This window comes from Suncus etruscus, chromosome 14, assembly GCF_024139225.1.
Source record: "Suncus etruscus isolate mSunEtr1 chromosome 14, mSunEtr1.pri.cur, whole genome shotgun sequence".
Classification (NCBI taxonomy): Eukaryota; Metazoa; Chordata; class Mammalia; order Eulipotyphla; family Soricidae; genus Suncus; species Suncus etruscus.
This window is the reverse complement of record NC_064861.1, coordinates 62,381,424-62,409,232: the sequence shown is the minus strand read 5'-3', so window position 1 is coordinate 62,409,232 and position 27,809 is coordinate 62,381,424. Positions and strand designations below refer to the sequence as shown.

General features: G+C 48.0%; 2 protein-coding genes across 3 annotated transcripts in view; both read right to left on the bottom strand.

Moving 5' to 3' along the window:
• Positions 1-17,696, bottom strand: part of PSKH1 (protein serine kinase H1) — a 33,764-nt gene extending 16,068 nt beyond the window's left edge. The window contains exon 1 of the mRNA XM_049786415.1: positions 17,609-17,696. The gene's annotated coding sequence lies outside the window, so the exon portion shown is untranslated. The remainder of the gene's footprint in view (positions 1-17,608) is intronic.
• Positions 17,697-26,114: 8,418 nt separating this feature from the next.
• Positions 26,115-27,608, bottom strand: NRN1L (neuritin 1 like). 2 transcript variants are annotated; one of them, XM_049786473.1, is made up of 3 exons: positions 27,503-27,608; positions 26,637-26,772; positions 26,115-26,495 (listed from the first exon to the last, which is right to left on the bottom strand). In XM_049786473.1, the coding sequence occupies exons 1-3, from the start codon at positions 27,594-27,596 to the stop codon at positions 26,210-26,212; spliced, it is 516 nt and encodes a 171-aa protein (XP_049642430.1). In that variant the 5' UTR covers positions 27,597-27,608; the 3' UTR covers positions 26,115-26,209. The 2 variants fall into 2 exon arrangements, with proteins under 2 accessions (XP_049642430.1, XP_049642431.1); XM_049786474.1 differs by having other exon boundaries at positions 26,637-26,751.
• Positions 27,609-27,809: the final 201 nt, after the last annotated feature.

Here is a 27,809-nt window from a genome sequence, read left to right as displayed (position 1 = left end):
TATATAATGCCTAAGAGATATAGTACAATGGGCAGGGCACTTGCTTTGCATGTGGCTGACTTGGGTTCAATCCTTGGCATCCCCCACATGTTCCCTCAGCAACACCAGGAGTGATCCCTGAGTACAGAGCCCAAACCAACCCCTGAGCATCATGGGGTGAAACCACCCCCCAAAAATAAAAGAAGATGTGCTTTCCAGACAAAAAAAAGTTCCAATTGTTATTATCCTGGGGCTGGAACCAGAGAGATGGCTCAATGAGCTGAGTGTACTTTGTGTGTGCTTTGTACTCTGGAGAGCCAGGTTTGATTCCGTTTGATTCCCAGATTTGATGCAGACCATCCCCGGAGCACTGCTAGGAGCACACCTGAGCACAGAGTCAAAGTAGCCCCTGTTGGGGGCTACCCCAACACTGTTGGGGGGCACCCCCCCAAAACAAGACAGCAGCAGGAGACCCAGACATTGCAGATTCTACAATAACTTAGACCACAGAGTCTCTACATTCCAGTGAGAGTAGGTCTTAGCCTAAGATGGCAGAACTGACCAAGGGGCCCAACCCTTTCAAGGAAAGTTCATCACTGAAACCTTCCCAAGGTCTTGACCAATATATCAAACAAACCAAATAAAAATCTAACCCCTGGGCTGGAGAGATAGTGCAGTGGTAGGGCATTTGCCTTGCAAGCAGCCGACCCAGGACCAACCATGGTTCGAACCCCAGCATCCCACATGGTCCCCTGAGCCTGGCAGGAGCGATTTCTGAGCAGAGAGCCAGGAGTAATCCCGAGCACTGCCCCAAAAACAAAACAAACAAACAAACAAAAAAATCTAACCCCTGAGCACCCATAAGGACCCATCCCCACAAATGCACCAAAAAAAAAAAAAAAGAGGAAAAATTCGGAAGCCTGGGCCCGGAGAGAAAGCACCGCGGCGTTTGCCTTGCAAGCAGCCGATCCAGGACCAAAGGTGGTTGGTTCAAATCCCGGTGTCCCATATGATCGCCCGTGCCTGCCAGGAGCTATTTCTGAGCAGACAGCCAGGAGTAACCCCTGAGCACCGCCGGGTGTGGTCCAAAAACCAAAAAAAAAAAAAAAGAAAAATCCGAAAGCCAAACTAAGGACTAAGGTTTGAACAGAGTGTCTACAGGACTGTTACAGAACGAGGTTTCTCTTTCCTCACTGACACAGGATCCTTGGAACTGGTTGCAGCCCTCACTCAAATGCCAGGGGGATCTGACATCGCTGCTCAGGGAAAAAAATTTAAGGGTTGAGAGACAGTACAGCCAAATGTGGGCCCCTTCCTCCCAAAAAGGAAATAGCCTTTAATAAGCTTTCAGAAGCATGGCTTCTTTTCACGAAGGCCAAAGATCAGCAAGAGGGACTACGGAATTCTGCTGACTCATCTCTTCTCTTAGGGAAACCACAACACACTTCCAGAGTAACAGGCTGTAAGAACACAGCCCCTGACCCCATCACCACACTCTGAGCAACATCCACCCCCATTCGGAGAAGGCAAACTCAACTCAGGGGCAACCTGCCAGAGTCCCTCCGATGTAAGCTAGCTGCTCAAGTCCAGTCCTGGTGAGAAAAGCCACGCTCACATAAAAGGCCTGACTTTACTTTTTGTTTGCTTTTGTTTTCGGGCCACACCCAGCATTGCTCAGGGGTCACTCCTGGAGGTGTGGGGGGGATCATATGCTGTGGCAAGGGATAGAACCCAGTTGGCTATGTGGAAGACAAGCGCCCTACCTGCTGCACCCCTGTTCCTGCTATCCTGACTTTTTCACAGGGCTGCACAGGGCTCCCAACTCAGCAGGGGTAGAGGAAAGGGTGAATCCTCTGACCTTCCACTTCCATCGTGAGAGTGAGTTTCTCAGATTCCCTGCAATTAGAAACTCTTCACCCACAGGCTGCTGCTGACACTCCATTGTCCCAAAGGTGAAGGGGCATGAGGATGGAGAGTGTCAGCTATGGGGAGAGAGGAGGCAAAGCACCTGTAGGTGGTCATCGCTGCACAGGATACTCTGAAAGTATCTGGGTGGCAGAGAGGAGGAGCTGGATGGCAGGCAGGTAGTGGACAAAACTAAACTTTTTTTTTTGTTTTTTGTATTTGTTTCTGGGTCACACCCAGCGGCACTCAGGGGTTACTCCTGGCTCTGCGCTCAGAAATTGCTCCTGGCAAAGCCGTCCCTCTTTTTCCTGGTATGTCAGGGTCGCTGGTCAGAAAGCGGGCCACAGATCTCCTGGACTGAACACTTGGTCCAGGAGACTGGGACCCCCCACGCCAGGTGGGTTTTCATGGCCGGCCCTGGCAACTCGGGGCCTGGGGGGCGGGTGGAAGAGGGAAACCCCTCCCCTATGTATACTGGACCCCCTGTATTGTTTGCTAGTAATACTACTTTTCAAAACCGCACGGCGCGACAAATATACTTTTTAAGCATTATCCAAAAACATTCTTGATCCTAGACTATTCCTAGGAATGGAATCAGGATGCCCAAGATTTGGATAAAACACTCAAATAGACCTTTATTGTCTAGTCTTTTATGTATTACCTCTCCCCTCTACCCTGTGTCTCTCCTACCTCCTCATCCCCCAACCCTGAACCATTATCTTTTCCTTATTCAACCCTCTTTATCCTCAGTTCCTAACTGGGTAGACACCAAGACTGACCTTCTGCCCCAACACCACCATCCAGCTCCTCATTGAAAGACACCCTCTCGGTCCCCAGCTCATGCCTCTACAAATAACTACAACCAACACGCCTGTTGACCCATGCTTGGTGGCCCCTCTAGCCCCCATCAAACTATGGACTGTTGCATGATACCGGAATCAGCTTCAGCAAAACCCCTAGTTCAAGGACAATATAGGGTTCCGTAATACCGCAAAACATGTCTCAAACTCAACTATCACCTGTTGTCTTCAAATACCCTTGTTTTCTTTTTTTTTTCTTTTTAAAACATAAAAGGGTCACATGTATCTCTTTTGTATATCTCAGATATATTGCCTTAACATCTATAACTCTTTTCGAATATCCTCATATAGTGACAACTTTGCCCACTAGATTTGTTATTTGATTGTTTGATTTTCCCTCTGTGAGATCTGTTTTATAAGCAATACTGGTATAAGAGTATCTCTGTATAGATTTCACGTTTATACCAAGTTACTTTATTCGTCGGCCCCCAGATGCACCAACAATATCTTGTGGCATTGCTTCTCTTTTGCATAGGCACATTAAAATGGGAAAATAATACATATGCAAATAAGTTCTTATCTAATAGAGATGGGAACACAAATTTGGTAATGTAATTAGGCCTTTTACCCTGAACATTGGCATAATGATTTGGCTCAGGCCTCAGAAGAATGGGCATCGCCCACACACACCTGAACAATGGATACCATCTATGGAAACAACCACAATTGTCTTTAACATTACCAGGATCCAAGCCTCTACCAGGGAAGACCTACCACTGCTTTGGCATTGACTTATTCCAAAGAGTGCTCCCAACACCCAGGCAACTCAGCAACAGTCTGCATGCAGGGCAGATCACTCCGCATTTAATGGTATGCTGAAACTAGAGGATGCTCCACATCAGCCTGACATCGATGAAAGAAATGCACAGAATCCAGAATCTTTAAATATAAGAATCTGATACCAACAATAGCTAAAGTGTGAAAAAGTTTCACCGGGACCTTGAGAATGACTGGAGTTGGATAGACTGGTATGCCTGAAACCCAGAGTCTGTCTTATGCCAATAAACTTCTGGGGTGAGGCCATTTTGTAATCAGGTCAAGGATTTTTTTTTCCATTTTCCCCAATTTTCTGGATCTATACAAACAATGGCGATTGCCACTATCACACCTTTACTATATTTTTTTACTCTTATCCTTTAAGGAAAAAAAATACAACTTACTGAACTTAAAAACAAATTGCTGTAGTAAAATGCCTGTCTCAAATACAGGCAGGGGATGGGAAGGGGGGAGGGGGAAATGTTGCACTGGTGAAGGGGGGTGTTCTGGTTATGACCGTAACCCAAATATGATCATGTTACTTAAATTAAAAAAAATATATTAAAAAAAAAAAGAAATTGCTCCTGGCATACTCAGAGGACCATATGGGGTGCCAGAATTAGAACTGAGGTCTGTCCTGTGTTGGCCGCGTGCAAAGCAAACACCTTACTACTGTACTATCACTCCAGACCCAAAACTAAACTTATTTTTTTTGGTTTTTGGGTCACACCCGGCAGCGTTCAGTGGTTACTCCTGGCTCTAGGCTCAAAAACTGCTCCTGGCAGGCTCGGGGGACCATATGGGATGCCAGGATTCGAACCACCGTCCTTCTGCATGCAAGGCAAACACTTTACCTCCATGCTATCTCTCCGATCCCCCCTACAGACTTTTTTTTTTTTTTTTTTTTTTTTTGGTTTTTGGGCCACACCCGGCAATGCTCAGGGGTTAATCCTGACTGTCTGCTCAGAAATAGCTCCTGGCAGGCACAGGGGACCATATGGGACACCGGGATTCGAACCAACCACCTTTGGTCCTGGATCGGCTGCTTGCAAGGCAAACACCGCTGTGCTATTTCTCCGGGCCCAGACTTTTTTTTTTTAAACCTGCAGGGAGAGGGCTGAAAGATAGTAGGTAAGGCACTGGCCTTGCAAGTGACCAACCTGAGTTTGATACCCAGTTGCATCTATATGGTCCCCTAATTACCACCAGGAGTAATTCCTGAGTGCTGAGCCAGGATAAGCACTGAGCTTCACTGGGTATAACCCACAAACAAAAAGAAAAAGCCCTTAAGGGCTGGAGAAACAGCCCAACTGGTAAGGTGATAGCCTTGCACAACGAATGCAAATTTAATCCCTGGCATCCCAAAGGATGCCCCAAGACCATTAAGAGTAATCCCTGGGGGGGCCAGAGTGGTGGCACAAGTGGTAAGATGTTTGCCTTGCACACAGTTAACCTAGGACAGACTGCGGTTGGATCCCCAAGCGTGCTGCTATATGGTCCCCCAAGCCAGGAGTGGTTTCTGAGCGCATAATCAGGAGTAACCCACAGGGTGTGGCCCCAAAACAAAACAAAAAAGAGTAATCCCTGGGCACAGTCAGGAGTATCCCTAATCATTATTGGGTACAGCCCAAAAACCCTACATGTGGTCAACCCAGGTTCAATCCCCAGTACCTCCAGGACTAATCCCTAGCACAGAACCAGGAGTAAGCCCAGAGCACAGCTGATTGTGACCCAAAATAAAAAGTTAAAACATTGAGGGGCCGGAGAGATTGCATGGAGGCAGGGTGTTTGCCTTGTGTGCAGAAGGAAGGTGATTCGAATCCCGGCATCCCATATGGTTTCCTGAGCCTGCCAGGAGCAATTTCTGAGCATAGAGCCAGGAGTAACACCTGAGCGCTGCCGGGTGTGACCCAAAAATATAAATAAATAAATAAATAACATCTTTGCCAATACTGTGTCATTCCCTGAGCACTGCCAGGAGTGACCCCAAGTCAAGGCTGGGCATAGCCCCTAAGTCTAATGGTCTAGTCCCCAAAACAAGTAACAACAACCAAAAATCCTCTAGGGATCTTTTCTGTAAGAAGTTTCTTTTGGGGGCCGGAGAGAGCATGAAGGTAAGGCATTGTTTGCCTCGCAAGCAGAAGGATGGTGGTTTGAATCCCGGCATCCTATGTGGGGGATGAGTGTAAAGCCAGGAGTCGGACCAAGTGTGACCAAAAAAAAAAAAAAAAAGTTTCTTTTGGGGCCAGAGTACTAGCACAGTGGTAAGGCTGACCCAGGATAGACAAAGGCTCGATCTCCAGGATCCCATATGGTACCCCCAAGCCAGGAGCGATTTCTGAGCGCAGAGCCAAAAGTAACCCCTGAACACTGCTGGGTGTGGCCCCCAAAATACAACAAAACAAAACAAAAAAGTTTCTTTTGGGGCTAGAGCAATAATAGTACAGCAGGTAGGGCAAATGCCTTGCAAGCAGCAAGATTCAACCCAGGTTCAAACCCTGGCATCCCATATGGTCTCCCAAGCCTGCCAGGATAATTTCTGTTTTTTTGGTTTTTTGGGTTTTTTTGGTTTTTGGGCCACACCCGTTTGATGCTCGGGGGTTACTCCTGGCTATGCGCTCAGAAATCGCCCCTGGCTTGGGGGGACCATATGGGACACCGGGGGATCGAACCACAGTCCGTCCTACGCTAGCGCTTGCAAGGCACACACCTTACCTCTAGCGCCACCTTCCCGGCCCAGGATAATTTCTGAACACAGAGCCAGGAATAACTCCTGAGCATCACCAATATGGTACAAAAACAAAAACAAAAATCAGCCCCGGCTCTTCCCAAGTCTGGGAAAGGAGTGAAAGAAAAGTGTCTTTTAAAACCTCCATTTCAAGTACAATTTGGGTCACGCTGATCATCACCAGACTCTAGACTGAGTGTGTTTGAATGTTTTTTGGGGAGGCCTCCCCAACAGTGTTTGGAGATACCAAGGCCACAGCCAGTGGTACAGTGCTGGGGATTTCATGCCCAACATTCACTCCAGTTCTTTGAGCTCTCCCTCTGGCCCACAGACTGCCTTTGATTACCAGAGTTGTCGAACCTTGAGGGAAGGGGCCAGTAGTCGGGTTGCTGGAACTCCCTGGCACCCAGCCAAGTGCTGAGCTCAGAAGTGGCCTTCAATGTTTGCCAACACCCAATGGGAAAGCAGTCTGGCTCTCGGATTTCACGTGCGACCAGGCAGTGATCCCAGAACTCAGGAATGTCAGGTGGCTGACAAGGTCAGATTGGTGGCTCAGCAGACTCTGATCTTCAGCAACCAGTGCCAAACTTTCCAACAACAAAGGGAGCTGTTGCTTGGGGGTCTGCATGGGTCTTCCAGATGGCTATCTCAACTCCAAGCAAGTATGTACACAGCTGCCAGGCCTGCCTCCTCTGAGGGGCAAGGCGGGGAGCCAGAGGCTCAAGCACAGGGGCAAGAATGGAGCTGAAAATATTCGCTGACCACAAAAGCCAGGTCCATGATGTCTTCCAGACAGGCACAAAGCACCCTGGGGGAGATTTTCCACAGCTTTATAACCTTGAACCAGAAAAGATCTCCAAATCCTGCTCCCATGTTCTGAAAGACTGCCTATCAAAAAACAATGGGCAGTAATCTCTCAATAATCTTAGAAATAAGTAGCTGCAAACAGTACTTCGAAGCATCATGAGACAACCAGGCAAGAATTCTTTTTTTTTTTTTTTTTTTTGGGTTTTTTTTTTGGAGCCACACCCAGTAACGCTCAGGGGTTACTCCTGGCTATGTGCTCAGAAGTTGCTCCTGGCTTGGGGGACCATATGGGACACCGGGGGATCGAACCGCGGTCCGTCCAAGGTTAGCACAGGCAAGGCAGGCACCTTACCTTTAGCGCCACCGCCCGGCCCCAAGGCAAGAATTCTTGCCATGGGGCCAGAGCGACAACACAGAGGTAGGGCATTTGCTTTAAACACAACTGACCTGGGTTCAATCCTTGGCATCCCATATAGTCTCCCAAACTTGCCAAGAGTAATTTCTGAACACAAAGGAGTAATTTTGGGGCCGAAGCAGTAGTGCAGCAGTAGGGCATTTGCCTTGCATGCAGCTGACCTAGGCTGGACTGCGGATTGATCCCCTGGCGTCCAATATGGTCTCCCAAGCCAGGAGCGATTTCAGAGCACATAGCCAGGAGTAAGCCCTGAGTGTCACCAGGTATGACCCCAAAACAATAAAACAAAACAAAAACAAAGGAGTAACCTCTGACACTGCTGGTATGAGCCATAATAATAATAATAAAAATCCTTGACACTTTATTATGCTTTTGTTTTGGGGGTACACCACAAGGTGCTCAGGAGTCACTCCTGGCTCCATACTCAGGAATTATTACTGCCAGTGTTCAAGGGGACCAGAAGGGATGATAGGATTGAACCCAGGTTGGCCATGTGCAAGACAAGCACTTTACCCACTCTTTGACTCTGGCCCTAAATTTAGTCATTTCAGAAAAATATACCTGAATATGCCTGGGCTCTAAGGTTCTGTTTTCTACAAGGAAATTGACAAAGGATCCACTTTCATTTTCAGAAACACTATAAAACCACTTTATAGGACCAGAGAGAAGACTCAACATGCTGAAGCACAAACTTCAGCGCTCGATGATCTGCACTCAATCCTTGGCACTGTTTAATCCCTAGAGCACTGCCAAGAGAAACCCCTGAGCACTGAGCCAGGAATAGTCCTGGAGAACTACCAGCTGTGGACACTCCCTTTAGAAAAAAAAAGTTGACAAAAGTACACAAAGATGTACTTGTATAAGAAGTAAAGTTCTAAGTAGGATTCCTCATAATAATCAAGAATGGAAACAACCTAAATATCCATGCCTATGGGAATAACAAAGCTCAAAATATATTCGTATAGCATGTTCTGGCATGTTCTACAAGTGTTGAAAAGAATGATGTAGATCCTGAGGCCAGAGCAATAGCACAGTCAGTAGGGTATTTGCTTGCACAGAGCCGACCCAGGTTCAATCTCTGGCATCAAATATGGTCCCCCGAACCTACCAGGAGTAATTTCTGAGTGCAAAGCCAGGAGTAACCCCTGAATGACACTGGTGTGCCCAAAAAAATAAATAAATAAAAAGAATGATGTAGATCCATAAATACTGACAAAGAAAGACATAAATGAGTCGCTTAGTCATGAGATGAGTGGCTACATGCCAGGATTCATGTCCATGGTGTATTTAGTTAGTATATAAAGGACTGAGAAAAAAAATAAAATAAATAAAAAATAAAGGACAGTGGAGAAGGCTTAAAGGACTGAGCATGTGGGATGCTTTACATGAGGCTTAGCATGAGAGGTTTTGCTTGAGCCCTGGTTCAATCTTAGGTTCAATCCTTAACACTGTATAATCTCCCAAACACCACTTGATAGGGTACCCCCAAAAAGTCATAAAAATAGTATAAAGGGGCGCCGGAGCGGTGGCTCTAGAGGTAAGGTGTCTGCCTTGCAAGCATAAGCTTAGGACAAACCACAGTTCGATTCTCTGGCGTCCCATATGCCCCCCAAAACCAGGAGCAATTTCTAAGTGCATAGCCAAGAGTAACCCCTGAGCATCAACAGGTGTGGCCCAAACACAAAAACATAAAAATCTCTTTAGGCCAGAAAATAGCATGGAGGTAGGGCGTTTTCCTTGCATGAAGAAGGATGGTGGTTCGAATCCTGGCATCCCATATGGTCCCCCAAGCCTGCCAGGAGCGATTTCTGAGCATAGAGCCAGGAGTAACACCTAAGCACTGCCGGGTGCGACCCAAAAAAGAAAAAAAAAAAGTGTAAGGGGCCGGAGAGATAGCATAGAGGTAATGTGTTTGCCTTGCATGCAGAAGGATGGTGGTTCGAATCCCAGCATCCCATATGGTCCCCGAGCCTGCCAAGAGTGATTTAGAGCCTAGAGCCAGAAGTAACCCCTGAGCACTGCCGAGTGGGACCCAAAAAAAATTGTATAAAGAAGCATATTACGGGCCCGGAGAAATAGCACAGTGGCGTTTGCCTTGCAAGCAGCCGATCCAGGACCTAAGGTGGTTGGTTCAAATCCCGGTGTCCCATATGGTCCCCCGTGCCTGCTAGGAGCTATTTCTAAGCAGACAGCCAGGAGTAACCCATGAACACTGCCAGGTGTGGCCCAAAAAGCCCAAAAAAAAAAAAAAAAAAAAAAAAGAAGCATATTACAATACTTGAAACAAGTTATAGCACCTTTACGTGGAAAAAGTATTATCCTGGAAGTATAGAAGAGGAATTGTTGACAGTGATGGGCTCTGGGTGTGGGGATAGAGGGTGGGAGATCTCCCATCTCACTTGTACCCTCATGTGCTATTGCTTTATTTTTGTGGTGCTAGGGATCAAAACTCGGGTTTCAGGCATAAAAGACATGAGCTTCACTGCTGACCCAATCCCTTATTGCTGGGTTTAGGGTTTTTTTTTTTTTTTTGGGGGGGGGGCGCACACCCTGTGACACTCAGGGGTTACTCTTGACTATGCGCTCAGAAATCATTCCCTGGCTTGGGGGACCATATGAGATGCTGGGGGATGGAACTGTAGTCCGTCCTAGGTCGGAGGCATGCAAGGCAAATACCTTACTGCTATGCTACCACTCCGGCTCCCTGTATTTTTTGTTTGTTTGTTTGTTTTTGTTTTGGGGCCACTCTTGGTGACACTCAGGGGTTATTCCTGCCTATGCGCTAAAAATTGCTCCTGGCTTGGGGGACCATATGGGACAAGGGGGATTGAACCAAGGTCCATCCTAGGTCAGCCACTTGCAAGGCAAACGCCTTACCACTGCACCCGTGCTCCAGCCCCTTACTGCTATACTTTAAAGTCTACCAGGGGATCAGCCATAAAGATAGTACATAGGTTAAGGTGCAAGCCTTGCATGTGGCCAACCAATTTCAGCCTGGCACTACATGTTTCCCTAAACATTGCTGGGTGTGGCCCTTTGAATCTAGAGCATCACCACACCACACGAGTGGCCTGAAGTAATCCCTGCACCATAAGGCCTGAACAGCACCGCATCCTCAGGCTCTTACAATGAACTTTTGTCCTGGTTGCCTAAAAAAATCACCTGGAGGGGTCCTTGGGCCTCCTAAGCACAGCTTGGACAACCCTCCTTTCCCCCAAAAAAAATATTGGGCAGAGTCTGTATAAGGATGAAGGCACTTGCCTTGTGTGTAGCTAACCCTGGTTTGATCCCCGGCACCATATGATCTCATAAGTATTACTGAGAGCAAACCTGGAGCCAGGAGTAGCTAGGTGTAGTCCCCGCAACAGATTGGTTAATCCTTCCAATTCTTTTTTTTTTTTTTTTGGTTTTTGGGCCACACCCGGTAACGCTCAGGGGTTACTCCTGGCTATGCGCTCAGAAGTTGCTCCTGGCTTGGGGGACCATATGGGACACCGAGGGATCGAACCACCGTCCGTCCAAGGCTAGTGCAGGCAAGGCTGGCACCTTACCACTAGCGCCACCGCCCGGCCCCCAATCCTTCCAATTCTTTTGTTTGTTTTGGGGCCACACTCAGTGGCGTTCAGGGGTTCCTTCTGGCAGGCTGGGGACCATATAGGAATCTAGGAATCTAACCCAGGTCCGGGTCGAACAAGTACAAGGCAAATGCCTTACTGCTCTGCTATTTCTACGGCCCCAATCCTTCCAAATCTTAAAATGCAACCAACAGATATTTCCTGAGCTTCTGCTACAAGCCAGGGCCTCTGCCAGGGGCTGTGGCAGACACAGACAGTCATCAGGGCTGGGAGAGCATTCAAAGGGCTGGAGCACATACCTGGCATGTAGAAACTTCCAAGTTCTATCCCCAGCACCACATGGTCCCTAAGCAGGATGTAGCTTTAGTGGACCCCTAGTGTTGCCAGAGCAGAGTCCTGAACCATCACAGTATCTCCAGGAGTGACTCTGGGCCCCCCAAGGACTTAGAGCAGCCTACTTACCCCATGACAAACAAAAAGGAGATAGACATAGTCTCTGCTCTCTAGGAACTTAAAGCTCAAATGGTTTCAACAACAGGTCCCTCAACTGCTACTCTTAAGGTACTTGAAGAGGCTGGCAGTCTAGAAAGGGTCCCTCTGAGACCATCTTCCCTAAGAAAAGGAAAACACATTTTTTATTGCATTACATCAGACACCATAGCAACAGAGGACTAACAAAATTTAGGTGAATAATGGGCAAGCCAACACAAATCAACTTTTCACTCAATAAACAAGATTCTGGGAAGAAAAGGGTTTATAAGTCTCTCCAGCTCAAAACAAGCAGAATGGCTTCTCTTCGCTGATCCCAGTGCTTTGGAAGCATAGGGGTTGAGAGGCTGATTCTTTGGCATTTCTGTAGCCCACTCACGTCACATAGTTGGAAGAGGGTCTGAGACACACCAACGCTCATAAATTTAACTATGAACCAGTAACTGGCAGAAAATACCAGTATCAACTTCATGCTCCATCAACTCTGAAATCTGCAGGTCATGCCATCCCAGGAGAGGAGCCATACTAACTCACTGTCAGAAACAAATGAGTTTCTGCAAATGCCACTTTCTCCAGCTCATTTATACAACTTACCAAGCATACGAACAACAATTAGACCTAGACAATGTGCTTATTCAGCAAACCCACCCTCTGGTGAGTCAGCATTCCAAATCTCTTCCAGGGAAATAGCCAACTGCAACTGCCCTGAGTTGAAGCACAATGTGTGAGCGCTTTTCTGATGGCTAGAAATTAACTTGAGCAAATCCCACAACACAAGGCAGCTTTCTACACAAAACTCAGTCTGAGAAGCAGTCTCATAAGATCTCTTTGGGCCAGGGAGATAGCTTAAAGGCTTTGTATGCAGGAATCCCAGGTTCCATAAGCAGCACCACACAGGACAGGAATCATCAACAGTGGCCTAATGGAGCAGGAATGATCTCTGAGTGCAAACCAGGAGGAAGCCTCGAGCACCACTGATAATGACCCTCCTTTCAAAACAAAACAAAATAAAATCTGAAACTCAAAGAACACCAAGATCGGGGCCGGGGCCGGAGAGATAGCATGGAGGTAAGGCGTTTGCCTTTCATGCAGGAGGTCATCGGTTCAAATCCCGGCACCCCATATGGTCCCCCGTGCCTGCCAGGAGCAATTTCTGAGCCTGGAGCCAGGAATAACCCCTGAGCACTGCCGGGTGTGACCCAAAAACCAAAAAAAAAAAAAAAAAAGAACACCAAGATCTGGGGCTGGAGAGATAGCACAGCAATGCAGGACCTAAAGTGGTTGGTTCGAATCCCGTGTCCCATATGGTCCCCTGTGCCTGCCAGGAGCTATTTCTGAGCAGATAGCCAGGAGTAACCCCGCCCCCTGAGCATAGCTGGGTGTGGCCCAAAAACCAAAAAAAAAGAACACCAAGATCTTATAAGGCCAGACACTGGGACCAGAGCGATAGCATAGCAGTAGGGTGTTTGCCCTGCACGCGGCTGACCACAGACCTCCGACATACCATATGGTCCCCCAAGCTAGGCATGATTTCTGAGTGCATAGCCAGGAGTAACCCCTAACTGTCACCGGGTGTGGTACAAAAACATAAAGACAAACAAACAGGGGCCGGAGAGATAGCATGGAGGTAAGGTGTTTGCCTTTCATGCAGGAGGTCATTGGTTCGAATCCCTGCGCCCCATATGGTCCCCCGTGCCTGCCAGGAGTAATTTCTGAGCCTGGAGCCAGGAATAACCCCTGAGTACTTCCGGGTGTGACCCAAAAACCACAAAAAAAAAGTCAGACATGAATCCTTGTCTTCCTGATTCCAAAGTCCATGCTTCTAACCACCTAATCCTTTGTTTTATTTTGGAGGGGACAAACCCAGGGGTAGGGCATTTGCCTTGCATGAGGCCAACACGGGTTCATCCCTGAGACTACCAAGAGTGTTATCTTTTTTTTTTTTTTTTTTTTTTTTTGGTTTTTGGGTCACACCCGGCTGTGTTCAGAGGTTACTCCTCACTATCTGCTCAGAAATAGCTCCTGGCAGGCACTGGGGACCATATGGGATGCCGGGATTTGAGCAAACCACTTTAGGTCCTGGGTCGGCTGCCTGCAAGGCAAATGCCGGTGTGCTATCTCTCTGGCCCCCCAAGAGTGATTTCTGAATAAAGAACCAAGAGTAATCCCGGAGCACCACCAGGTGTGGCCCCAAAACAAAAACAAGCAAACAAAACCCAGACATAGTACTAATGGGAGGCAAGCATGTGAAGCTGGACACTAAACTCAGAGCCCTGCATATGCAAGGCCTGGACTCTACCACTTCAGCTACATCCTTGGGCCTAACTACTGACTCTCAGACCTTTAAGGTATGCTTGAGGAGACATCTCATCACAAAATGGGTCCACAGAGGAAGTGAGCCCCTCCCCCTTAACCAAGATTCAGGGGCTAAAAAGATAGTACAGCAGATAGGGCGCTTGTCCTGCACACAGCCGAACCAGCTTCAATCCTGAACATCTAATTTGGTCCCAAATAACACAGGAGTGACTCCTGAGCATCACCAGGTTTGATCAAAAAAAAAAAAAAAGGACCAAAAAAAAAAAAACATGAGCCAGAGTGATAGCACAGTAGGTAGGGAGCTTGCTTTTCACACAGCCAACCCAGGTTCAATCTCTGGCATCCCATATAGTCCCCAGAGTCCGCCAGAAATTATTCCTGAAAGCAGGACCAGGAGTAACCCAAGCTCACCCCTAGGTGTGGCCCAAGAAATAAAAACAAATAAAGTTTTCTGAAACAGTTAAAAAAAAAAAAAAAAAAGATTGGGCCCGGAGAGATAGCACAGCGGCGTTTGCCTTGCAAGCAGCCGATCCAAGACCAAAGGTGGTTGGTTCGAATCCCGGTGTCCCATATGGTCCTCCGTGCCTGCCAGGAGCTATTTCTGAGCAGACAGCCAGGAGTAGCCCCAGAGCATCGCCGGGTGTGGCCCCCCCCCCCAAAAAAAAAAGATGGGGCCGAAGAGATAGCATGGAGGTAAGGCGTTTGCCTTTCATGCAGGAGATCATTGGTTCGAATCCCGGCATCCCATATGGTCCCCTGTGCCTGCCAGAAGCAATTTCTGAGCCTGGAGCCAGAAATAACCCCTGAGCACTGCCGGGTGTGACCCAAAAAACACAAAAAAAAAAAAAAAAAAAAAAAAAAGATACTGGTCCAGAGAAAGTACAACAGGTATCTGCCTTGCACAGAGCTAATCAGGGTTCAAACTCTGGCACTGCATATGATCTCTCAGCACTGCCAGGAGTGATTCCTGAGCACAGCTGGACTTACTTAATAACAAAGGAATGCAATAAAGTCACCTGAGCAAAGCTTTGTTTTGCATTCAAAATCATACTGGGTAACAAACCTGAATCAAAATCTCAGAAAATGGAAGCCTGAGTGGTAAGGCATTTGACTTGCACGCAGCCAACCTGGGACTGAACTGGGTTCAATCCTTGGCACCCCATCTGATCCCCCAAGACTGCCAGGAGCGAATTCTGAGCGCAGAGCCAGGTATAACCCCCACAGAGTGTGCTCCAAAAACAGCAACAACAACAAAATGAAACTCTTGAAATTATCTTTTGTTTGTTTGTTTTTGGGTCACACATACAATGCTCAGAGGTTACTCCTGGCTCTGCACTCAGAAATCACTCCTGGAGGCGTGGGGTCCATATGGGATACTGGGAATTGAACCAGTGTCCGTCCAGTGTTGGGTGGGTGCAAGGCAAATGCCCTACCATTGTGCATCACTCTGGCCCCCTTGAAATTATATCTTTTTGCTTTGTTTTTATTTTTGGGACACACCCGGCAGCGCTCAGGGGTTACTCCTGGCTCCATACTCAGAAATCGCCCCTGGCAGGCACAGGGGACCATATGGGATGCCAGGATTCGAACCACCATCCTTCTGCATGAAAGGCAAACGCCTTACCTCTCTATGCTATCTCTACGGCCCCAAAATTATATTTTTCTTTTTTTTTTTTTTTTGGTTTTTGGGCCACACCCAGTAACGCTCAGGAGTTACTCCTGGCTATGCGCTCAGAAGTTGCTCCTGGCTTGGGGGACCATATGGGACACCGGGGGATCGAACCGAGGTCCGTCCAAGGCTAGCGCAGGCAAGGCAGGCACCTTACCTTTAGCGCCACCGCCCGGCCCCCCAAAATTATATTTTAATAAACTTCCCCAAGTAATATTTTTGGAGGAAGGAACAATATTCATCAGTACTGGGGCCTACTTCTGGCTCTGTGCTCAGGAATGACCTCTCGCATTGCTCACAGGACCATACATGATACTGAGAATTCAAACCTAGGTCCGCCACATGCAAAACAAGCAACACGTGACTTCCTCGCGTGTTCTTTCTATTCCCTCTCCCCCGCAAGTGATTTTAGACCAAGGTTGAAGAGACCTAACACATATACAGACATGTATAAATATACATATATACACAGACATATATATACATATATATATGTATATATATATACAAATGTATATATGCACGTGCACACGCGCTACCCTCTCCTGGGCTCATCTCACAACCTGATCCTTGTCCCCTAGGGACTCAACAACAGGTCATGTCTATCCACTGTGAAACTTAATTCCAGCCAAATTCAGGTCTTAATTTCTTTTTTTTTTTTTTGGTTTTTGGGCCACACCCGGTAACGCTCAGGGGTTACTCCTGGCTATGCGCTCAGAAGTCGCTCCTGGCTTGTGGAACTTTTTTTTTTTTTTTTTGGTTTTTTGGGTCACACCCGGCGGTGCTCAGGGGTTACTCCTGGCTGTCCGCTCAGAAATAGCTCCTGGCAGGCACGGGGGACCATATGGGACACCGGGATTCGAACCAACCACCTTTGGTCCTGGATCGGCTGCTTGCAAGGCAAACGCCGCTGTGCTATCTCTCCGGGCCCAGGTCTTAATTTCTACAGAGCACAGATCTAGACATTCAGATGCAGAGAACAGTAAAAAAAACCCGATCTCCACTGACCCGGAGAAGTGTTCCATAGCAGGGACATGGACAAATGTAGCGAGCACGTCTATGTTTTCACGTGAATATGTGATGCAAGGTTGGTTTATCCAAGAAAATAAAATCCCAAGAGGACTTTAGAGGACAGGGCAGATGTAAATACCCCATGGGGGTGCGGTAAGGGCGAAGATAGGGAAGAGAATTACATAATGAGAAAACGGAAGGGAAAAGACTATATATACATAAGCTCACAAAGTGAAAAATAAGAAGATCGAGGCAAGAAAGATGGCATGGAGGTAGGGCATTTGCCTTGCATGCAGGACAGTGGTTCAAATCCTGGCAACCCATATGGTCCCCTGAGCCTGCCAGGAGCGATTTCTGAGCATAGAGCCAGGAGTAAGCCCTGAGCACTACTGGGTGTGACCCAAAAACCAAAAAAATAAAATAAAATAAAATAAGATAAAGAAGAAGAAAAGAAAAGAAAAAAGAAAATAGGAGGATCACCAGCCTCAATTGCAAACACCCAAGTACTGGAAACTGGGCCTCTCTGTCAGTTCATTAGGAAGAGCCCGAGTGCCCCGCTGGAATCTTGATGCCATCAGCAAGCACCAAGGGGCTTTGGGGGTGTCTTCTTCAGACACACGGAGACGGGGTGCGCTGAAGACCCTGGGATGAATGTCTACGGGGCAGGACTCGGCTGGCTGCACTCGGGCCTGCCTTTTTCTCGTAGGCACAGGCAGGAGTAGCGGCCCCGCCAGTGGGTGGCAAAAGGGGTGTGGAGCCGCTGTGGGCCACGAGAAGGACGACGGGCTCCAACTTTCAAACTCTGGCTGATGCCTGCAACGCGAGTAGGCCCCGGGGGCACTCCCCAGTTAGGCCCCACGTTTCGGAGCCGGAGGAGCCTCGGACTCGGAGGGCCCTGCACGGCCTGAACTGCACGAACGAGCCTGCTCCCTGTGTGTTAGGCCCGGGCGCACCGGGGACGGGACGGGCCAGGCCGGGCCGAGGGGTCGGGTGCAAGAGGGACAGGCCTGGGGCACCGAGAAACGATCCAGGCCGCGGCTCGTCCGCCCCTCCCGCCCACACGGAGCCGTCGCTCGGAGCCGGGCCGGCCCGCCTCACCTCGCGCGGGCGGCGGGCTCTTCGGCGTCTCGGCGGCTGAGCTGACCCTCTCCGGGCCGCGGCCAAGGCCGCCGCCGCCGCAGCAGCAGCAGCCGCCGCCGCCGCCATCCTCCGGCGTCAGCGTCTTGACGTCATCACCGCGCGCACTTGACGCCAAAACAAACCTGGCCACGGGGGCGGGGCGAGGGCGGGCTCTCCGCAAGGAGACAGGCTTCGATTGGTGAAATTCTGAGCGTGGCCCCGTCAATCACCGCCTGCAGGGCTGGGATTGGCTCTACTCCGGGTGGTTCTATCTGTTGCTCAAGGGAGTTGGACTGTAGGCTGGAGGGGAACAGGAAAGGAGGGAAGAGTTTCTTCTGGATTCTGGTTGGGGAGCGGGTATGCTGGCCTTACTCCGTGGAAATGCTTCTGGGGCTCTGTAAAGGACCAGTTTATCATTTCACTAATAAATGTTTTTTGTTTGTTTTTCTTTTTTATTTATTGAAGAAAATGAATCACATAGTTGACATAACTGATCATAATACAGTTGTTTCAGGAAGACCAAAAGCAACATGATTAAAAAAAATAGAAAATTGAAAGAAAAATTAGAGATGGGAGAGAAAGGAAAGAAAATATTCAGTGTCAATTATGTTTTTGAAAATTATTGAATCATCAATGAACTCATTAAACCACTAGCAGAAAGTTTAGTAAGCTCTTCTTTTTTTTAAGGATGAGTTTTAAAAATACAGTAAAAACGGTATGAGTGGCAATTATTTTTATTTGCATAGGTCCAGCAAAATATGGGGGAAGTGGAAGGAAAAAGCCTTGGTCTAAATACAAGGAGACCTTACCCCTGAAATTTTCTGTCGTAAGACTGACTCTGGGCTTCAGGCATACTAGGTTGTCCAACCCCTGAGTCATTTTCTGTGGCCCTGGTAAAAAAATTTTCGTAGATTCGTGTTGTTGGTGTCAGGCTTCTGTAAAGAGTCTGGTTTCTGTGCATCTTCATCAAACAAATGTATTGTTTAACTGCAATTAAAATTCGAATTTGTGGGGGCCGGAGAGATAGCATGAAGGTAAGGCCTTTGCCTTTCATGCAGAAGGTCATCAGTTCGAATCCCAGCGTCCCATGTGGTCCCCCGTGACTGCCAGGAGCAATTTCTGAGCATGGAGCCAGGAGTTTCCCCTGAGCACTGCCAGGTGTGACCCAAAAATCACACACACACACACACACACACACACACACACACAAAGGCAAAACAAAAATTTGAATTTGTGAAATTTGGTGTGCATGGTTTACAAAATCAGTTATAAATGATCACTAATCTGAGGATGATTGAAGTTTTTTGTGTGTGTGCCTTTGGGTCACACCCGAGTTGGTTGGGTTTTTTTGTTTATTTGTATTTTAAAGAAGATTGAGGGCATCTCACACGGAGACCCCTGGGTGAGATACCTGTCCCTATCTTTTTGTTGTCGTTGTTTTGTTTTGTTTTTGTTTTGTTTGGGGGGAGTCACACCTGGTGGTGCTCAGAAGTTACTCCTGGCTCTGCACTCAGGAATCACTCCTTGAGTTACCGAGGGGATAGAACCCAAAGTGGATAGAATGGGATGCCGGGAATCGAACCCTGTGTTGACCACATGCAAGGCAAGTGTCTACCTTAATGCAGTACTATTGCTCCAGCCTCCACACCCGAATTGTTTTATTATTTTAAACTTAAGTGTGATGGGGCCTGGCCGGAATGATGGCACAGCAGTAGGGTGTTTGCTGTGCACGCCGCTGACCCAGGAAGGACCGCGGTTCGATCCCCCTGCGTCCCATCCCCCTGCATTCCATATTCCTAAGCCAGGAGAGATTTCTGAGCGCATAGCCAGGAGTAACCCCTGAACGTCACCAGGTGTGCCCCAATTATCCCCCCCAAAAAATGGTTCTGAGCACATAAACTTAAGTGTATCCCCTAATGTAAAATTTGGTTGTTTGTTTGTTTTGAGGCCACACGTGGCGGTACTCAGGGCAGGTTACTCCTGGCTCTCTGCGCTCAGAAATTGCTCTTGGTAGGCTCAGGGGACCATATGGGATGCCTGCCGCATGTAAGCTAAACGCCCTACCGCTGTGCTATTGCTCCGGCCCCTAAAATATTTTTAACTGCCTCCACTCTGCTGCATGCTAGACTGTGAAAAGTGAAAAGTAGTGTTTTGCTTTATTTATTATTTGGGATTTTGGGCCACACGTAGCAATACTCAGTGCTTATTCCTGTCTCTGCTCAGGAGTTATTCCTGCAGGGCTCCTGGACCATATGAGGTGCCCTGATTCAACCCAGGTTTGGCATTGTGCAAGACACGTACCTTACTGTACTGTATCGCTCCAGCCTCTAAAACTATTATACTTTTTTTTTGTAAAACTATTATACTTTAAACTTAAAAATTAAACACCAATATAAGATCATTATGTAGCAGGGTTTCATAAAATATATTTTGTTTTGTTTTTGATTTTTGGGCCACACCCGGAGACACTCAGGGGTTACTCCTGTCTGTGCACTCAGAAATCACTCCTGGCTTGGGAGACCATATGGGATGCTGGGGATTGAACCAAGGTCTGTCCTGGGTCAGCCACGTGCAAGGCAAACGCCCTATTGCTACACTATTGCTCTGGCCCCCAAATATTTTTAAAGAGGATAGAAAAGGGTTCACAAGTACTTTGAATGTATAATATAATGTTTAAGACTTTGGAACCAATCAAAGCTCTGACATTTCCACAGTTACTTGACTTTGGGCAAGACATCTCCCTTCTACCATATTTTGGGGGGAGGTTCCACACCAAGGACTGAGGGAACCATATGTGATGCTAGGGATCATACCTGGGTCAGTCCTGTCCAAGGCAACCACCCTACCACCTATACTATAGCTCTGAGCCCTACATCTCCCTCTTTAAGCTTCATTTCTTTCTTTCTTCCCTTCTTTCCTTCTTTCCTTCCTTACTTCCTTTTTTTTTAACATACAGTGTTGCTTAGGGCTTATTCCTAGCTCTGAGGAGTGCCAAGGATGAAACCTAGGTTGGCTGCATGTAAGGCAAGCACCCTACCAGTTTTACTATCCACTGTATGTAATGTGGATCACAGTCCTGATCCCAGGGAGTTGTTATGAGATCTAAAGATAGTATAGAATATATATATATATATATATATATATATATATATATATATATATAGAGAGAGAGAGAGAGAGAGAGAGAGAGAGAGAGAGAGAGAGAAATAGTATATATAGGCTTATGAGGTTAAAATGTTTGAGTTGGGGGCCGGAGAGATAGCATGGAGGTAAAGCATTTGCCTTTCATGCAGGAGGTCATCGGTTCGAATCCCGGCGTCCCATATGGTCCCCCGTGCCTGCCAGGAGCAATTTCTGAGCCTGGAGCCAGGAATAACCCCTGAGCACTGCCGGGTGTGACCCAAAAACCAAAAAAAAAAAAAAAAAAAAGTTTGAGTAGCATGCAGCTATGACCATGACAATGGTTTGAATCTCAGCACCAGATATGGTCTCTTGAGCAGCAACCACTGCGAAGAGTGAACTAAAATTAAAAAAATAAAAGATAGCAGGAGGGTCAGAGCTATAGTACAGTGGTTAGGGCATTTGCCTTGCAAGCAACTGATCTAGGTTCTATTTCCAGCATCTTGTATGGTCCCCTGAACACCACCAAGAATGACCTCTCGGGGCCGGGAAGGTGGCGCCAGAGGTAAGGTGTCTGCCTTACAAGTGCTAGCCAAGGAACGGACTGCAGTTCGATCCCCCGGCGTCCCATATGGTCCCCCCAAGCCAGGGGCGATTTCTGAGCACATAGCCAGGAGTAACCCCTGAGCATCAAACGGGTGTGGCCCAATAAAAAAAAAAAAAAAAGAATGACCTCTGAGCACAGGGCCAGGAGTAATCCCTGAGCATCACCTGGTGTGACCCAAGAAAAACCAAAAAACCAAATCAAACTAAAATAAGATAATAAAGAATTCCTGGGTTTGTGGGGTCTTAGCTATCCATATAACAAACCCTGTTCCCCACTTTTATAGAGAGAAAGCAAGAGAGTTTAGCCTGGTTTTCTTTTAGCACTGACTCTGGGTAAATACTGGTCTGGGTTCTGGTGACAGGATGTCTTTTTTGTTTTGTTTTGGTTTTTGGTTTTTGGGTTTGAGTCACACCTGGCAGCGCTCAGGGGTTACTTCTGGCTCTATGCTCAGAAATCGCTCCTGGCAGGCTCCGGGGATCATATGGGATGCCGGGATTCAAACCACCGACCTACTGCATGAAGGCAAATGCCTTACCTTCATGCTATCTCTCCGACCTCATAACAGGAGGTCTTAAGGTGAGGAGGTAATGAAAGCAGTGCAGTCCTAACTCAGGGCATCCAGTCCTCCAGTTGTGCCCCTGAACATCTGCTGTTCCAGGAGCTTGGAGGTCAAGAGGATCTGGGAGGCAGCTGTGTCCAGATCCCAGCACACTCCTCTCTCTAGCTCTAGGATCATGATTGCAAAGCCCATAAGCTGCTGCCAGAGCAATTTGGTCCTCACTCCCCAAATAATAAGCACACAGATAACTGATTCTGGGGATTTAGGGAGCAAAAGCAAGGGAAAGTGGGTCACAGCAGGAAGGTTTTGCCTGGCCAGAAAATATGGTAATCCTGACCAACTATCAAATGGCCCCCAGAAGACTTTTTGGGATCTGGAGTCCCAGTATGGGCCAGCCCAACACTATGTCCAGGGTGAGGGAATTCCTCAAGAATGCATAGCCTCTATATTGAGGTTATTTTCAGCCCAAGCTCTTGCCAACTTTAACACTTTCTAGGCTATACTTCAAGATTTTTTTGTTTTGTTTTGTTTTGTTTTTTGGGGGGGGGGGTCACACCCGGCAGTGCTCAGAGGCTACTTCTGGCTCTATGCTCAGAAATCGCCCCCGGCAGGCTCAGGGGACCATATGGGATACCGGGATTCAAACCACCGTCCTTCTGCATGCAAGGCAAATGCCTTCCTTCCATGCTCTCTCTCCGGCCCCTATACTTAAAGATTCTTTCATTGCACACATTTCTCCAAAATGCATTCTTTAGACCCAGCCCAGAGAGGCTGGTATAGAATTTCCCCATGGTAGGAAATTCTGACCTGGACCCAGATGGCAGTGAGTGGGTGCTATTGTACTGACACCTAAGAGAGCCTCAGAAGCTGTGTGGACTGTAGGAGGCCTCTGATTCAGCATCGAGTCAGAGGGAATCTTTCCTGGAGGAGGTGACACTGAGCAAGAAGTAGGAGTTCCCTAGGAGGAAACGAGGAAAGGTATTCTGAGCTCAGTGAATAGATGCACAAAGACCCAGAGGAATAAAAGGCTAACCTTTTCTGGAAATTTTTGCTGGCTGGGAGAGAGAAGAAGGAGGGAGATCAGTAGATCAGTAGAAAGAACAGTAGATCTGAGAGGTTTGGGGTTTGATTTTTAATAGTGGCCATATCCAGAGGTATTTGTTGAGGAAGGGCAATCTAGAGCCAATCTTGGGTTGATGCTCAACCCACCAGAAAAGAGTTGATGCTTTGGAGCTGGGACTTGGTGTTTTTCAGGGGGCACCAGGGCCATCCCCAGGGGTGCTGGGATGTCTGTCTAGGTGGTGCCAAGAATCAAACACAGGGCCTGGCACATATTGTGCATGTGCTACACCATTAAGCTATTTCCTTGGCCCCTGGGAGGGATTTTTATTCCTGAACTTTCTCTTCTAGGTGATCTGAGGAGATAAGTAAGGTGGATTGGCAAAGAGAAGTGGGAATATAAGTCCAGGTGAATGAAATCCAGGATCCAAGAATGTGAGATTAGAGAGGGAATTAATGGAACATCTGAGTGAGCTAGCATGCAAAGATTTGGATATGAGAAGAGCCCGACACTGTGGGTGAAGGTCTTGAGAAGTGTCTTTCACCCTGAACTTAAAACAAAAGTTCTATCACATACACCATTGTTTGGTGCCCAGGGGTCACTAATGGCTCTGCACTCAGCGATCATTCCCAGAGAGCTCGGGGAATTAATGAAGTACTGGGGATATAACCCAGGTCAGTTACATGCAAAACAAGTGCATTACCTGCTGTACTATCTCTTTGACCCCACAATTCTATCCTGTAGTGCGGCCCCCGAGACCCCGACCCTTGGGGGAGCTCAAGAATTGCCAAGTTATTCGTGAGTCACGAGCAGGATCTAACTTAAAAGAAAGAGGCTGGGAAAGAATGGGCTCAGGGCAAGATTCTGATCAAGAGAAAGTTTATTGAGGCACAAGCAGGCTTATATAGCATTACAAAATGGGGACGTAGTTCTCAGTAATTTTCCATGGCATCTATAGAAAAGCAGGGGGGTCATGCAGGAGGGACTTTCCAGTTATACATTATATCCTTATATGGTACAAGGGTTCTTTCACAATGGTTAGCATAACAGGATGTGTGATCTTATCATCTTGTCACATCTGCTAACTGAACTATGTGGTTGTTTTTTCTTTAGGTCCATGGGGGAAGTGCCACAGTGGCAGCCTGTCAGGTACACAGGCCTTTGGTTTCTCAGGCATCAGAGACTCCATTTTGCTCTCTAAGTCTTATAGCTTCCAACACTGTAGAATAGCCTCCCAGCAGTTTTCATATAAATGTGTCCTGCATGGGGCTGAGGAAATGGTTCAGTTTGCTGGGGCTCAGGTTTTGCATGCAGGAGTCCCTGGTTTGATCCCCAGCACATAATTCCCCAAGCACTCCAAGTACTACCACCAAGAGTGACCCCCAGGGTCGGAGAGATAGCATGGAAGTAAGGCATTTGCCTTGCATGCAGGACAGTGGTTCAAATCCCGGCATCCCATATGGTCCCCCGAGCCTGCCAGGAGCAATTTCTGAGTATAAAGCCAGGAGTAACTCCTGAGTGCTGCCGGGTGTGACCCAAAAACAAAAAATAGAGTGACCCCCAAAACTAGGGTTTGGGAATCTACTAGGTATAGAAAAACAAACAAACAAACTGGTTTTCCTGGCTCCTGGCTGCCCAGTCCCCTCTCAGCTGATTTCTTTGCCTCTCTTATAAACCCTCTGCCACTCAGTCTTCCTCTTCTCCCAGCTGTAAGTTTTGCATTACTTCTGTGTGGGTGACCCTTCTCTGCAGCCACACCTTCACTCCAAGGATTGCTACTACAAGGCAGTTGTATGAGTGGACAGAATCAACTGTAGCCAAGATGGCAAGCAGGGAGACTTTTAGACAAAGAGGAGCTAAGCATTAAGATGAATTTTTCAGGTGCCAGAGAAAAAGCATGGAGGTTAAGGTATTTGCCTTGCATGAAGAAGGATGGTGGTTCAAATCCTGGCATCCCATATGGTCCTCTGAGCCTGCCAGGGACGATTTCTGAGCATAGAGCCAGGAGTTGCCCCTGAGGACTGCTGGGTGTGACCCAAACACCAAAAAAAAAAAAAAAAAAAAGATGAATTTTTCAAAGTAGAAAATGAAAAGGAAGGTCGGGGGTGTGGTTTCACAAAGAGCACTAGGCCTGCATGTGGGAGGCCTTGGGTCTTATCCCTAATTCTACAGTGGGGAGTGGGAAGATGGGAGGAGGTGAGGAATAACAAAAATAAAATGGAGAAGTGACAAGCATGAAAACAGAAGTCCCTGGCAATACCTGTACAAACGATGGGGTAAAGGTTTGGAATGAGTTCCTAATCCAATATGGCTAGTGATGGAAAACTGAATAGTCTCACAGTCTCTGAGGAACCCTATCCGTCTGGAGTCTGCCCACAAGGATTTGGGGAACTATGCAATGCCAGAGATTGAATCTCGGGCTCCTGCCCTCCAGTTATTTGAATAATCTCTCTAGCCAGATGTGGTTCTTTCTCTCTACAAAAATCAATAGGCTCCTCACAGCCCACACACAACTCATACTCTCCTCATATCTACACCACACCTCACACCTCACACCCCACACCATACACAGAATATCACACACACCACACCATGCCACACATATCCCTCACCATGTACCTCACATCTCATACTTTATGCCATACACCACTCACCTAATACTATGTGCCTCACATATCACAAACCACATTGATACAATACCAACAGAAAACCTTCTGATTGCTTTGCCTTCATGCCCCTGGTGATCCATTTCTACAGGCCAGGCCACCTGAGGGACTTGAAGGTCACCTCCAACAGGAGCTCTCAACCTATGGAACAATCTGGACCCCAGAAAAGGAGAGGCCTTAAAGTTTAACTTGGAGCTGTCTTCCAGGATACACTAGGATACAATTCCAGAGCCTAGACAAGAGGGAAAGCAGCACAGGAGAAGAGAGCAAGATTGTGTGCATTCCGCAGGCTTCACCCCCCACCCTTCAGCTCTTGGGAGCTGCGCAATGGAAAGCTCTGTCTCCCTTGAGAAGGAGCGTTTGCAAGGAGAAGGTATCCCCAGTGTGGCCTTTGGCACCACCCATCCTGTCCTGGGGATCAGCTTCTGGAGGCCTCACCCCAGTAAAGCAAGCACCGCCAGAAGAAAAGAAGCTTAGTACAAATATAAATACTTTTAATGAAAGCCCAAATCGCTGTGCAGAGCCCTGAAGGCAGCTGCCAGAGCAGAGCTGAAGGTGTGAGAGAGGGTTAGGCCAGAGGCCCCAGGAGGCAGGCCAGTGCCAGAGCAGCAGCCAGCAGCCAGGGCTTGGGGGTAGGGGTGGTTGATGGTGTAAATGCCCGAAGGGTCTCCTGGTTGGTTTCCGGAGCCATTCCATGCTCCCGCACACGCACCGAGGCGCTGCACAGGGTGTGTAAGTTATCTGGGTGAGGGGCTCGCCTAGCTTCTTGTTGTAGTGACTCCCACACAGCTGCTGCCTCCTCTGGGCACCCCGACAGGACTTTTGAAGCACAGGTATGGAATTCATTCCAGGACCTGTGAAAGGCACAGGGTTAAGGATATAAGGATTGAGGGGTTTTGAAATGAAAAAAAAAAAAAAAAAAAAAAGAAGAGGTTCAGGCCCCTTGGTGCAGGGTTCCAGCTACTGCTCCTACACCTCCCCCCAGTTTTCCATACCTGCAGACAGTCTCCAATTCGCCTCCACGATTCATACCGTCTCCCAGGCTGATGAGACACTTTGCGAAACCCTGGTATATGTTGTCACAGCCGCTTGGGCCCACTGCTGCCGCTGCTGCCAGGGGAGATATGAGGACTTGGGGGTGGGGGGAGAATGTTTGGTAGGAGCCACCTTGCCTCCAAACCTCAGGGACTTGTTTACCCAGGTGTGCTCTGGGGACGTGACTCAGCATGACAGGGGAGCCCCCAGGGAACTCAGGGACATATCTGGGGTTCACCTGCCTCTGTGCTTTTAGAGGGGACCCAGAAAGGTTATCTGCCAGGAGGGGCATCTTAATATACCATGGGGGATCTAGTGCTCTTCCTCTGAACTTCTGAATGAAGTGATGCAAATGGAGTCAGGATGAAGCGAAAGGGGGCAGGGTCTGGGGCTGTAAGGATCCCCTTGCACTATCCAGTCTCTACAGCCAACTTTTGCTGAACTCTCCTACCTGACCCCTAGAAACAGGCACTCTGAGACAAGGCAAGCCAGAGGAATCTGGATCTGGGCAGAAGCTAACAGGAGGTCTGAGGGAGCCCACAGCTAATCTAGCAGCATCAAAAAGCTCTATCTTCCTTTTCTAGAATGGGGAGTATAAAATTCTAAGGGTCCTTCTCCCACCTTTGAGCTTAGTTTTAAGTTTATGCTCTTGACTTTCCACTCTGAAGTCACTGCCACATGTTAGCCCTCCCCAGAGCTCTCACACAAAACTCCCCTCTATCTCCCGGGGTTCAGGAAAGCTGTGTCTCAGCTTCCACATGCTCTGTCTACCTAGCCTGGCCCAGGGCTATGAGACCTGAGCTGGGTCCAGCTTGCCCGCACTTACCGAGTGGCGGTGGCAGCGGCAGCAGCAGCAATAGCAGTAGTCCCAGCGAACCCGGTGGTCGCTGGCGAGGACAGCTCCAGAGGTAGTGCATCATCCCCAGCTGGGAGCCCAGTGCCAGAGCTGCCTGCCCGCCTGGAGGGCAGCCCTCTGGCCCAGCCCCCAGAAGGAGGGACTGTGATTGGCTAGATCTAGTGGGCGTGGTTTTGAAGCCACCCATTCGCTCCGCCCATCTCCCCAGATTGGCAAAGGGAAGCAGAGACCCCCTAGAGGCAAATGTCCAGAGGCACAGGTCAGTGCTCAACTTTCT

Bases quoted from the DNA above. Each gene is read 5' to 3' on its own strand.
- NRN1L (XM_049786473.1), bottom strand. From the start codon at position 27,596: ATGATGCACTACCTCTGGAGCTGTCCTCGCCAGCGACCACCGGGTTCG. The intron at 26,773-27,502 runs GTAAGTGCGGGC...CCCACCCCCAAG, and splicing joins GCCGCTGCCACCGCCACTCG to TCCTCATATCTCCCCTGGCA. The intron at 26,496-26,636 runs GTATGGAAAACT...TGCCTTTCACAG, and splicing joins GAATTGGAGACTGTCTGCAG to GTCCTGGAATGAATTCCATA.